This window comes from Corvus moneduloides, chromosome Z, assembly GCF_009650955.1.
Source record: "Corvus moneduloides isolate bCorMon1 chromosome Z, bCorMon1.pri, whole genome shotgun sequence".
NCBI classification, from domain to species: domain Eukaryota; kingdom Metazoa; phylum Chordata; class Aves; order Passeriformes; family Corvidae; genus Corvus; species Corvus moneduloides.
The window spans coordinates 50,004,007-50,018,005 of NC_045511.1; the positions used below are offsets into that span (position 1 = coordinate 50,004,007).

At 36.7% G+C, this 13,999-nt stretch overlaps 1 protein-coding gene across 1 annotated transcript in view; it reads left to right on the top strand.

The window, feature by feature from the left end:
• Positions 1-13,999, top strand: part of DTWD2 (DTW domain containing 2) — a 71,328-nt gene that overhangs the window by 13,780 nt on the left and 43,549 nt on the right. The window contains exon 2 of the mRNA XM_032096719.1: positions 12,723-12,813. Coding sequence (XP_031952610.1) covers positions 12,723-12,813 — 91 coding nt within the window. The remainder of the gene's footprint in view (positions 1-12,722; positions 12,814-13,999) is intronic.

A 13,999-nucleotide genomic window follows, 5' to 3' on the forward strand; every position in this document is an offset into this window, starting at 1 on the left:
GAAACTTTAGTAATTCTCTTTGTTAGGATTTTCAACAAATGAATTTGTGAGGCTGTAAAATCATTAGAGTTTAAATTTATTTTGTTGTCTTTAATAGAAGGGGTTGTTAATTGTACCTTCTAATAGGAAATTTCTTCATTAAAATACCAAAGAAAGATCAATGAAATCCAATTGTGCTTATTCTTCTGGAGACCTAAGTCAAATTCTCCTTGAGCATCTAAGTTCTTTAAAAAACCCTAATATGTGAAAAGCAGGCAGCTAATACAGTGCATTAAGTTGATTTTAAGTGCCTTTTAGAATATGTTGTCTCCAAGTAGATTAAAAAATAACCCATAGTGTACAACAAGCCTACTTACACCTATAGCTGCTTCATGTTTTACAAAATGAACAGGGATGCTGATGAATAACTCAAGTAGTATTAAAGGTATCTAGGCACCCAAATACCTTGGACTTTAAGTCTTTAAAACTGGTTCAGTAATGTCTTTGACATTTATAACAGTGCAGTGGATATAATCTGTCAAACTCAAGTTCTGTTATGAGCTACTGCTTTCATTTTGTGTTCTGTTTGTCTTGGCAAATGCAGATTTTGTAGCTGTTGGGAGAGTGGTTGGGGAGAAATTTAGTAAAGGCACTATCAGAGGACTAATGAAGTCATGTACCACTGAAACAAATGTGGGTAGGAGACAAATGGAAGAAGAGCATGTTCTTTGACAGACTGGTTAATTGGATTTAACAGTATCTAACCATGATGACAGGTTCTGGAGTAGGGGTGGTCATGTTTGTCGGAGCATAAGAATATTAAGGGAGCGTTTGAGAGCTTTCTACAAGAGTTGAGCTGGAAAGATGAAGACTAGTTAATGGGTCTTCCTGGGCTGTTGAGCTCAACCAACTGACATTTCAAAGTAGGAGAGGTTTTTGTGGGGGTTTATGCTGCGTGCAGAGCTGTTGAACCATGCTCCTAGTTCCCAGGTGATGGGGTGGAAGGCATGCACAGCCAGCTTGCAGGTGACAGCCAGGTGGAGGAAGCAATTGCTGCACTGCAGGAGGTCAAAGCTGCCATTCAGAGAGACACTGACAGCTGTCGAGTCATGAGGAACCTCACGAAATTCAGCACATTCAAAGCTCAGTGCCCAGGGCTAGACAAGCCCAGGTATCACTGTCAGCCTGTGTACTGGCTGCAAGGGAACCACTCTGCAGCAGGGGTGGGCAGCAGGGTAAGCGCGGGCCAGCAGCATCCCCTGGTGGGAGAATAGGCCCTGTCCTGTCTGTTTCAATCAGAGTGTAGCAGTATTTCACTTCAGAAAAACGAATTACGCTTTGTGAGCTGGTTGCTAGAGCTGGTTGCCTAGTGAGACTCTGATAGGCTAAGATCAGTTGGCTCAAGGCCTTTGAAATACTGCCTGCTTTGAGTCCAAAGCTGTCCAATTCTGAATTATTTTATGAGTCTGTTATAGCTTTATACTGCTGTGCTCTGTTTAAGTTAATACCAGTGGCCTCTCAGACCAGGAAATAATACTTTTATGAGTGCAAAATCAACTATTAACTGTTGTGATCCTTCTTTTTCCTCTCAATCTCTTAATGAGGTACTCAAGTGCAGTCTAACCTTGTTTTTTGTTAACTCTTATAAGCATGCTTGCTAAATAAATACTACATTAGTTATAAAACAAGTGTTTCCAAGTTAAACAAGAAAGTTTCATCTATGTAACAGATGCCTAACTTTCTTGTTTGAGAGAAAACGTTATTATGGGGCATTTTTTTTCTAAGACATGAAGTCTGCAAAGCACCTTGAGTGGTAAAAATCAATATGGTTCTGAGATTTGATGTGGTGACTACTATATTAAGCATTTAAAAAGCACTTGTGCTGAATTGATTGTTTACCTTAACAGCAGCATCTTCCAGTATCCGGAAAAAGCTTTAGAATGGCTTAATGAATTTGATGCCTGGTTAAATAAAAGAAGTATTCTTTATTCAGTAAAAATCAACATATATTAGGGAAATAACTTTTTACTGTTAAATTACAGGTATAATGTTTTAAAAGACATTATTTTGTTGCGTTATATCAGGAAACTGACTGCTTTTTAATATGATTGATGGTAGATCAGAATCTGTGTGTTTGACAGAAGTGCTGCTATTCAGAAAAAGGACACTAGAGTGCAGTGTAGCATTTAAAGTGCTCTTACAGCTAAGAGGCATCAGGAAGTCTGAACATTGTTTGCACACTGCCTTTTTTGTATGGTTTTATAATGTTGAGTTATACTGAAGTTTTCTGAGTGTATAAACACAACTCCATTCTTCTACCATCTATGGCAGAAATGAATATTATACTAGAATACTTTAACTGAAGATTCTATTTCATATTTAACCATTTTCCTCATACAGGCTATTCATCATATGAAGCTTCATTAACTGTATTTTTGTTTGCATTCAGTTGAAGATAAACTACAGAATCTTATTTTTAACAGGAATATGTATTCTTTAAAAGAGTTTTGTCTGATAGATGTTATCTACTTTCATGTTAATACTTAATATATTTTATAAAGGGAATTCTATTGTGTGTTGTGTTTTACCTTTATAAATTATAACAATACCTTCATTTCATAGATTTTTTTTTTTAATTTTTGAAAGGAATAAAGGTTAAATTCATAGCTGGAAGTGACAGGAAATAGCACTGTTGTGTGGATTCAAAGACACAAGAACTTAGTGCTTTTAACTTCTGAAATATGTGTGGGTACTGAACCTGCTTTCATTAAAAATCAATGGCAGAATTCCCTTGACGTCATTTGATGCAGAAGTTAGCTTTTCATATAATGCTCTTTTTTCATCTGCTTATTTCAAACTAGGATTCAGACTTGGTTTTGTTATTAAAAAATAAAGTATACATTTCGATAGGTTCTGTGTTTAAAACACTGTATTAGATAAGAGGAAGTTGCATAGGAGACCTAAATTTCAAATGTGAAAAGACCTATTGCTTTTGTGGAGATAGAAAGGCTCCTTTCCTTGAAACTTGCTCAGCATTTTTTGAAGAAGAGGCTGTCACTCATTTCAAACTTAACACTGAAAAAACCCCATAAACCAGGACATAGAAATTCAGTATTTGAAGTTTTTATTCTTGCCTGCTTAGATTTTTTGCAACGTTACCTTTAATGAGAAGTTGTAATCACCCTTTTTTTAATCACGAAACAAGTAATAACAAAACAACAGTGCAGGAAGCTTTTAGGTAAATTTAACTTTAGATTTGTAGACTGCATTTACAGAGCTTCAGTTGTTTTTTGAACCCCTCACTGCACCTGAAATGTACTGTCAGTAGGTCCTGTTAGCAGTGTCTTAATCTCAATTTCCCTGTCTCACTGCAGTGTTAATTATGAACCGTTATTATACATGGGGTGCTAAAGAGCCTGTGTTGCCTCACACCAAGCTACCAGACTGAGAAGAAGAGGGGGAGAAGGACTGGTTAGCCACAGTTTCTGAGAGTCATCCCTGCAGAGGCTCTTTGTGCAGGCTTGCAAGGGACTACCAAGCCTACCAGACCCAAGATGCTGGTGCTGTATTGTTGGATTTTTTTTTTTTTTGTCCTCTGTCTTGTTTTGTCAGGTGCCTGTCTTGTTTGCATTGGTGGGTTCCTCTCTTCCCTGAGCAATTCTGGACTTTTTCATGAGATGTTTTGGTTACACAATTTTTTGCTTTGTCTTTTGTTGTGGTAGCATCTAAACTTGTGAAACAGATTGGGAATTATAAACTGGCAGTGTAAGACTTGAGTTTAACTTCTTAATGTCTCAGTGGCTCACTTTTAGTGCCATTACCGTTTCACCTTCCTCAACAAAATTAAAGTTCTGTTAGCTGTCTGGCATCAAGCTTGTTACGGTGCCAGCTATTTTGCCAGACTGTAGAGCCAGGATGCATGAAAATGTCAACCATCTCAGGCTCATTAGTTTTTGGCTTTCTTGGCCTTTCTGTAATGACTGCAGTGCTGCATAAGCTAAATGCTATTTTATTTATTTACTCCTATTAGTTCCAGTGGAAACCACAGCCAACTTTAATGTAAACAGCTAAGCTGTTGAAAGAATGTTCTCCTATTGATTTGTTAATTTAAGTTATTTACAAGGAAAGCTGCCTGCCAAAGTCTGCTTACATGTAATAAGTTCAGAAAATGGTACAATGTGGATATTTTGTTCTTTTCTTCTTGGTACCTTTTCTCTTTTTAAGCACTAGAAGATATTTGTTGTTTTGGATATGTTTTGATTAGGCTTGTAAAGCTGCCGTGAACATTCCAGGTTAAAAAAAAAATCCCCAAACTAACTTGTTTGTCCTTTACTTATGATTTAATTGGTCAGGCAGAAAGGTTATTTGCCTTGGGAAATGGACACATGAGAACACTGCGCAACTTAAAAGCCTTTAATAAGGTTTAGGCTGCCTTAATCCACATTTTTGAAATATATTGTTTTTTGTCTGTATACCTTCAGGATAAAAATATGCAAGAGATCACTCATTAAGGATAGCATACTCTTTTGCATTCATATGCATGCTGTACTAAAGAATGTACTAAAGAATGTAAAGAATTTTACTGGGTAACGGGTTGCTTCCTACTGTAGTGTCAGAGTCTAAAGGAAGTGTCCAAATTAATTTAAAATTCTTCTAATATAATTGGTTGTCACTATAGTGTTACAAACTTCTGCATAAAAGCCACTTTACCCATAATTGGTAATTCTCTAGATAATATGTCTTCAATATATGCTGCTACAATTATAGATGAGGATAAAATCTCTTGTACTATTTACTTAGTGTTGAAAACCACTGTGAAAAATACAGTAATGCCAAATAGAAGAGAGGTTTGGAATGATATATAAGCTACCAGGCACTTGGAAGGAAAGATGCTTTTCTTTATTAATTTTATATATTTTTACAAATACACATTTTCTAAGGAGAAATGTATTTATTTATTTAGTTATTTGCCTAATTTTTGAAGGACTGCACTAACTGATGTAATTATCCAAAAGATAGGAAGATTTTCCTTAATGAGAATTCAGAGCTTGTCATGAACTAAGTGACTTGCTTCTGTCCCTTCTGCAGAGTTGCCTTTTGAGTCCAGTTTTAGTCTTCAATCTAGGAAGAATAAGATCTTGTAATCTTTGTAAGCAGGGCTTTTCAAATGTATTGCTACAGTTGTTCAAATCCAGACCAGTTGAACTTTGACTGAAAATCATTACAAGCTGATCGTTGTTTGGTGCTGAAGAAGAAATGAGTTGGTGATGTAAATCCCATTTACTAGTAGCTGGCTGTCAACAGCTGAAAAGTCTGAGCTGAAAATCAGCAGTAGCACAGCAGCTTCTTTAAAGACTTATATTGTGGACACTTTCTATGATTTTGCTTTTGCTTTTTGAGATAGATTTGTTGCTTTTTACTTTTTTTTCCCCTGGTAAGTGATCAGGACATAATCCCTGAAATATATCGGGTTGTTCTGAAAGTAAATGTTAAAATGGAACCACATATAGTCTGTACTCTTGTTTTCAACACTTACCTTGCTGAGCTTTATTTTCTCCTGCTGAGTGTAGGAGCTGGATAATTGTCTCTTGCTTCTTTTTTTAAATAGTGATTTGTGCGAGTAAACCACACTCAGAACAAATGGGTCAAACATGAGGTTCTGTGGTGGAGAGCTAAACAATGAATATCAGGTGCCTGGGGATCAGCATAAATACAGGACACCTGTAGAGTGGTATATGTGGATTTTGTGATTTTCTGAACTAAAAAGTGTATCTTCATGCTGTAGTAACTTTTGATATTGGACAGCTTTTTTATTGCTGTGAATTCGTCCCCTGCCCATTATGTGATACAACATAACTGTTCATGAAACAGATGTAAACAGGTGTTTCTTTTTGAACTTTGTCTCTGCTGGTATTCCTTGATGCCTCTGTGAATCAGCTACTTTCTTCTTTGTTCAGGTTTTCTGAAGTCCAGTGCTCTGGGCAGCGGCCCAGGATTGTTTCAAACTTATAAGAAAGCAGAGTTTTCAAATTGATTGACTCTGATGGAAAATTGGGGTTTTGCACAGGAGGCCATAGTTCTGAGAGTAGAGTGGAAAACAGAAAGAAGGGCAAGGGATGTATCTTCTCACCATACCATGTAGGAGTAGGAGAACTGTGGAGAGTTGGTGCCAAGGAATCTGAGTGCCAGGAAATAGTTCTGTGATCTGCTAGCTGCTCACTCGTAGCGCATGCCTTGCTGAGAGGCAGGGAGATGATTCAGTCTCCCTGTCTGCCTTCTGAACCTCTTTCTGTACCTCTTCTCTGAAGTATCTCTGACCCCATCCCATTGCCTTCTCCCATTGCTGCACCACTTGACCCTGTTAGTTCCAGTGGGATACTATGTTGGTTCAAAGGCAGTTTTTTTTCTAAAAATACTGCATTGCTTTTTGAATGCCTCTGTTGTATATCGTGCCTCCTTATACTGTGACCAAGTTTGCTGTGTTGATAGTACCTCGTGGCAAGAAGAACAGAAGCTATGTTTTATCAAATGTACCACTACCAGGAAAGTGCCCTGGAAATGAACTTGTTGAATACAATGGTAATCTCTATTTAATTGGTCAATTTTATGGTCTTTTTGGTTTGGACATTTGTGATACTGCCTTAAATGTCCTCTGGTACAAAATGCTAAACTTAATCTGGTATAGTTTAATGAATTTAATATTTAGTACTGTGGTGGCTTTTCCTGGAACTAGATAGAAAAGTTTTGGAACCTGTAACAGAACACTTTGCAGGTTTAAATTGTAAAAGGAGCAATATATATAGGTTGAAAGAGATAAAATTGGTTTAAATTAGATCTTAGGAATAAATTCTTTACTGTAAGGGTAGTGAGGTACTGGGACAGTTGTCCTGGAAGAGCTGCAGGTGACCCCTCTCCGGAAGTGTTCAAGGCCAGAACAGGGCTTTGAGCAACCTGATCTACTGGAAAATGTCCCTAACTATGTCAGGGGAGTTGGAATGAGATGATCTTGAAATCTCTTCCAACTCAGGCCATTCTGCTGTTGATCCATTGATACTGTTGATCTAAATGAGTGTTTCTAGGAGAATGCTTTTTATTTTGGCTGAGACTCCGGAGCACTAAAAGGAGGAAGCTGGTACTGATATGGAATTATATGAAGTCCGAACATTCAAACTCAGGGCCTGTAGCTCTTTAGAACAGTTCACATTTGATGTGCATTGGAAAATGATCTGCAAAATGGAGAGACACCAAATTACTCGGTAGCTCTCTCATGATACCATGAGAGCTGTGATAGAACTTTTCATATGAATTAGAACAAGTATTCTCTATTTCAGTTGAGTTACTTTATTTCTGTGTTCTGTTGCTTAAGTTGCTGTCCTTAATTGTGATGAAAAGGTTACAGAAGATTTTGTGCAGGATAACTAAATTTTCTTTAAATAGTTAGGTTTTTACACCTGAAGGCAATTTGTTTACCAAGTAGCCTATTCATATTGTTGGGTAACATGGAAACAAGTTTTTTTCTATTGTGTCTGATCTTTTCTTTGAACAGAAAATTTTCACTTTGATTTGTATTGGATACTTTTCCTGTGCATACACATTTAAGTGTATGTTTTAACTCAGGAAACTAAGGTATGTTTCATTAAATTCACTGGCTGCAGCATCAAAAAACTAAAACAACAAAATTAAACAAAACCCATACACCTTTTTTATTCATTTATAGCTTCTTGTAGGAAGCAAAACTTCAGCAATATGCCTTTTTTTTCCTTCTTCCTTTTTTCTTTGTCAGGAAGTTGGTGTTATACAGATTGCCTAGTGGAAAAGGAATTGCTCTATTATTGTTCTTGTTACTCCCTCCATCTGTGTTTCTGATACTGTGTTTTTTGTGGCTATTGACTCCTAATGAAGTTTGTAAGGATTTAATTTTACATTTTTATGCCTCATGACCACCAAGTTTCTAAGTCTTTTGTAAGAGCAGGGAGGAAGAAATGGGAGCTGGAACATGGAAAGTCAGAGTAATTTCCAATGCCTGAATTTTCTCAGGGAAACCTCTTTAAAACTAAGGCTTGAAATTTTGCTTGAGTAAAGAATGTTCAAAATAAGCCTAGAAGAAACCTAGACAGAGAAATGAATCCAGGTATTTTTGGTCTGGCTTCTCCAGCACTAAGAGTGCACACCAGAAGTTTGTGTAGTGCATAATAATGTGCCATGTTTAATTATTTCATCCTTTCTTGGTAACACATTACAACTGATCTTAATTTTTGAGAACTGTCAGGCATTAAGCTGCTGTTTTCACAGATTATTTCTTGAAAATTTGTACTACTGTATGTTATGTCATAATAACTTTACATGCTGGTTTTTTTTTTCTGAATGTTGGGTTAGGATTGTTTCTTCCTAAATGCATAACTTTATATTTGTCTATGTTTAACTTAAACCACTCTTTCTTTTATGTTCCTTCTATAGCTGGTTAAGGTGGAGAACACAAAATGTCATCTTAAATCAATTTTTAGTTGGTGTTTGTCTTTTTATATTAAAGTAGCAAAAATACCGTTAGTTCTCAAATTTTTTAAAATAAATGGGCTTCTGCTTTTAAACTTCCCACACACAGAGCTTTGTAAAATTCCTGAATGTTGTTTTAATGCATAGGTGTAATGGACTTGTGTCAGTATAAAACATATATTAAAGCATTATCATAAAACATACATATGGTAACTTTGTGGCTTTTCTTCAGATTTCTCAGGTGGGTTTTGACCTTGAAACCCTTGGTGTTTTGACAAAAACAGTAGAGAAAATGAATTTACTTGAAGCAGCCATTTCTGCTTTGGCAGGCATGTTTTTTGAAAGTACAGTCTGGGGCCTGACCTTGGCAGTATGTGTTGGAGCATGAATATGTTGCTACAAGTGTTAGTAGTTAAAAAACATCAGCTTCTTCCTTATTTTAATATGAGAAGCATTGTTTCTACAACATGTGCTTGGTGCGCTCAACTTCTGTATGTTTCCATACAAATGTCTACGAGTGCTGAGCATAAAATTGTAACTTTTCTAGTTTTTGCTTACTTTGGGTTTAAATCCTTGAATTGCCTAGCCTTAGTTTTCTGAGTATGGGTGTGTAAGTACACTCATTTGCATTCACAGTATGATGCTTGTTCTCAGAAGAAGCCTTTGGACTTGTAGTGAGGTAAAATTTAGTTCTGAAGCAAGCGAAGACATATTTACAGTAAAGTAATACAGAGACTTGGAAAGAGTTTCAGATTAGCTCACTATTTTCCAGACTACTGCGTATTTACTTTTAGAGTATCTCTGCCCAGAAGCTAGTAATCACGTTAAACCTGACATCACAGTCCACTGTCCAGATTCAGTTCTGCTGGGAAGATAGATGTAGTGTTATTCTGAACATCATTCATTTAGATAAATAATGGAAAGAAAGCTATGAAGTCAATACAAAGCTGTCTTTTTCATATGGAGCACTCTTGGAAGATAAGGAATGATTATTTTATTCTTTTAGTCATGCCATTGTGATAGGTTACTTTGTCGTAAGTTTTTTTAGACTTAGAAATGCTGTGTTGAAAAACAGGTAAGAATCCACTGGGTAGCTTTGAGCTGTACCAAAATTGCATACAGGTGAATAATACAACAAAAATTATCCTCTTTCAAGTCCTAATCCCCACCCACAAACTTTTCCTTAATATTCTGGACACTACTGCTCTTGCCTAGAGCTGATTGCTACTTTGATTTCCAGAAATGAGAGAAAGCTGATGTTCAGTGTAAAAGAAGTTCCTGGTGCTGCTCCTTCTCTTCTGTAACAGCAGCTGTGTATGTAGGGCAAGACTAAAACAGCATCCCTAAACAAAACAAAGCAAAACAAAAAAAAAAAGAAAAAAGAAAAAAAAAAGACAAAATGCCTTTTCTGCCTAGGGGGCCTTTCTCAGAGCCCAGACAGCTTTTGCGGTGGTGGAACAGAACTTGGTTTGTTCTGCAGTGCTTCCTGTCCCACAGATGTAGACTGATAATGTTGGTTTCATGTAGGAACAATGTTGAGGTTTTTTTGTGTCACAAATAACTGTTAGGTTCCAAAGCAAAATTACAGGAATAAGTCTTGTGCCCTCAGGATGGGGTTGTAAAAGTAAGTATTCAGCATAATTAGGTACCTAATTGGGTGCTTAAAGTTAAGTGATGTATATGCATATGTAAGTAATTAAATTATATTGGGAAATTCTTTATTTGTCATAGACTGTGCTCTGCTCCCTACAGATCAAATTATAGACAGAATTTATTTTGCAACTAGTTGAAAATACTTACTTTCCAAGTAATTTCCTTCCATTTGTTTGGGTTTGTTGTTTTTTTTTTTTTTTTCCTGTGAAATTAACAGAGCTTAAAACTACCTGTGAAAAATCAAAACCAGTGTGGAAAATACAAAAAGCATATGCCAAAGGGAGACTTGAAAGTAAGTTATATCTACTGAAATTTGTTATAATTAAACACCGTGAGGTCAGAAATCACTGGAAGCTCTTTTTGTGTGCTTGTAAGAGGTAATGAACAGTGTAGCTCATTGTATTGAAGTCACCAGCTAACTGTTTTGGAACAGCTTGCTGTAGTAGATTTTCATGCCTTAATTTCTCTTCAGCAGAAAATTCCACAATGGGAAGAACTTTAACAACTTATCTTGTTAATGAAACCAGCTGTTGGAGTGAACCAGCTATTGGGGAGAAACCAAGGAATCACACTTCGTACACACACCTGAGTTTCTGTTAAACCTGATGATCACAAAGAGGGTGAACTTTGACTTAACAATCAGAGCACAGGCAACAAACAGCCCCCGCAGTATTCGCTGCTTCTAGGTTGTTATCAAAACAGAGATTTCTGTTTAAATTGCTCACATGTGAGAAAATTTGGGAAAAAGGCAATGAGATTACACTGGAGAACAACCCACTGGACTTGGAAGGGAGGTTGGTTTTGGTTCATTCATGATGCAGGTCCCTTGGGTAGCCTACTAAATGGTCAGATTACTGAGTGCATAATTTTAGGCCCAAAGCCTGGCTATTAATACAGCAGAATGTGCCAAATTTATGCAGCAGTAGCAACAGGAAAATACCAGCCCTAGAAGGAAAAACAGCAGGCTACAGGAACAGTATACCAGAAGAGTTATCAAAATAATTTCCAGTTTGTCATTAGGCTGATTTATTGTCTGTGGGCCTTTTAGTCTCAATATTTTAAATTAGTTTTTCTGCTGCTGATTTTGGTAAGTACCAATTCCTTGTCTTGCATCAACATTCCCCCCACATCCTCACTTTGTATTTGGACTGGTGTTGGGTAACCTTTAACTGTCTACCCTGTGGAGAAGAGAATAGCCTCTGTGCCTCAGTAGCTGGGGCTAGAAGTACAGGTTTTATATTAGCACAGCCTATCAACTGATAAAGAGGAGCTTATCACTTGTTACTGCCTTTTTCCAGTGCTGCCATTTACTGTTAAATACTAATGTTTTAATAGGGAACAGTTGTACTGGCTTGGATCACTGTAACATTACTTAGTCCACCTGTCTGGATGTGTGCTCTTGTGAACAAGCAAATTCATTCTCAGTCAGGTTTATAATGAATTTAATCTGAACCTGTCTTCAGAATTCACTTCTTTGAATCACATCTGCTGCAGTGATTCATTGCTTACTGTCTCTCCTGTGTCAACGTATGAACTGTTAACAGTAAAGATTACAAGGAGGGTGCAGGTAAAATTGTGCTCCAAGTCCCTATAACTGTTGAAAATACTGACTTTGTATTTTTTAAGCTTAGAGAGATTTGTTTGCAGAGATGGTGTGATTTTAATTGGTGAATACAGGTAGTAGTTTACTGTTCAGAAAATTCATTTTTCTGAGTAGTTGAATAACGTGTGCAAGGAACTACAGTGACATCTGTACGTGCATGTGCACGTGAATGTGTGTTTTTCTGAAGTTAAAATTCAATTTCTCTGTGAATAACTTCAAACTTACTTCTTTGCTTCTGTTTAGTCTTGATCATTCAGCACATCAGTTTCATACTAAGCATAAGTTAATTTCTTTAGATACTGTTCTTCAGCTAGTCATTTCAGCATGAGCTTCAGGCACCAAAGAATTTAAAATAATTTTTATTTTCTTTTTTTCTGACTGAGATTAGAGGTTACTGATAAGGATTTTTCTGTTTTCATTCTACATGTGTGCTACATATTTCAGCATAGTTAGAATTATAAGAAATAAAAATACAGCATGTCTGGGGTTTCATGTGTTTATACTTCTAAAATATTATATTCTAATCAATCATTATAAATATTATATAAATTGTAAATATTGTATGTTCTATTATAGTTCATAAAATTGTTGAAACTAACTTGTTAGGAAAGCTAAATTTTATCTTTTTATTTTAATAGAAAATTTTATTAGCTTTTATTTTTTTAGACAATAAGCTCTATTAGACAATAAAGCTTATTGTCTAATAAGGTATGGATACTAGTAAGCTGCTCATCTTGAAGATGACAAAAGAATTTTTAGAGTGCTTTAACCCTAACCAAACCACAGGAAGGATCTGAGCACTGTTCTCAGAATGCTGTTTTAATGAAAGCCTTGCTTCTTTACTTCTAGAAGTGCAAGGAGTTTCAGGCATAAAATACAGTGTGGTTAGGGGAAGTGCTTAGGGAATACGATATGTGTTTGTGCAATGTATTTATATCCTCTTTCACAAACTGCTGATTACTTTTATTTTCTCTCACTCCCTTTTGCCATATAGGCGTCCTCAGAAGGTGTGTTTGTGTCCATTCCTGCCCGTACATCCGCTAAAGGTCTCCACCTGCTTGTATATAGTTCAGCATCCAGCAGAGGTGAGTAAAGCTGTGGTAACTGTGGGACTTTAGCTAGAATCCTAGTGCAGCAAATGGTAGGCAGGAGGAAACAGCTGTGCTGTCAACATCATTGTCATGCTTCGACCCCAGCCATCAGCTGAGTACCACGCAGTACCACAGTACTTTCCCCTCTAGTGGATGGGATGGGGATGAGAATCAGAGGGAGAAAAGATAAAACTTTCTGTGAGCGAGAAATTTAATAAATTAAACAAAGTGAAATATAGTAGTACTAACAATAATACTAATATTAGCAAGTGATGCACAATACAGTGCTCGCCACACGCTGACTGATGCCAGCCCTTCCCTTAGCAGCAGTTGGCAGCTCCTGACCATCCCTGGTTTAAATACTGGGCACAATATTTATGGTATGAAATATCCATGTTTAGCCAGTTTGACTCATCTGACCTGGACATGCTCCCTCAGGATTTCCTGTGTAGCTCCTCACTGGCAGAGCGTGAAACACTTGAGAAGTCCTTGGTTTAGGGTAAACACTACGTGACACACTGATGTTTTTGTTGTTGCTATCAACATTATTCTCATCCTGGATCCAAAACACAGCATTGTATCAGCTACTGGGAAAAAATTAATTCTATCCGAGCCAAACCCAGGGCAATCATAAAATGATTTTTCCTTTTAAACTTCATGACTGAATTCCAGTTCATCTGAGTTGCTATATTGTTTGTTCAGTTTTTCTGAATTACTGTATCTTCTGAAATCACACCTTATTTCTGCAATTCCATGCATGCAAGACATCTCAACTGTATAGTCCTGCTAGAATTGAAATCTACTTGCCTTTGTACAAATTGAAAGAATTAAATAACATTATTATTAAATAACATAAAGGCACATGATGTGATTCATGGGGTATCCTGTGCAAGGACAGGAGCTGGACTCGATGATCCTCAAGGGTTCCTTCCAAATCAGTGTATTCTGTGATTCTGTGATTCTATCAACACAATGTTTCACAGAAATGTTTAGAGTTGATCCATGGAGAAATGTATTTTGATTATAGCAGTCATCTTTTAATGATGTTAGTGTTCTGTTAAAACTATGAATTAAGCTATTCATCTTAGCGTTGACTTTAGCTATTTACCCAATGAAAAACTACGGTTCAGCTTCAGAACAGTATGTTTTGGTTTGCCAACAGGAGAACATATATTGATGT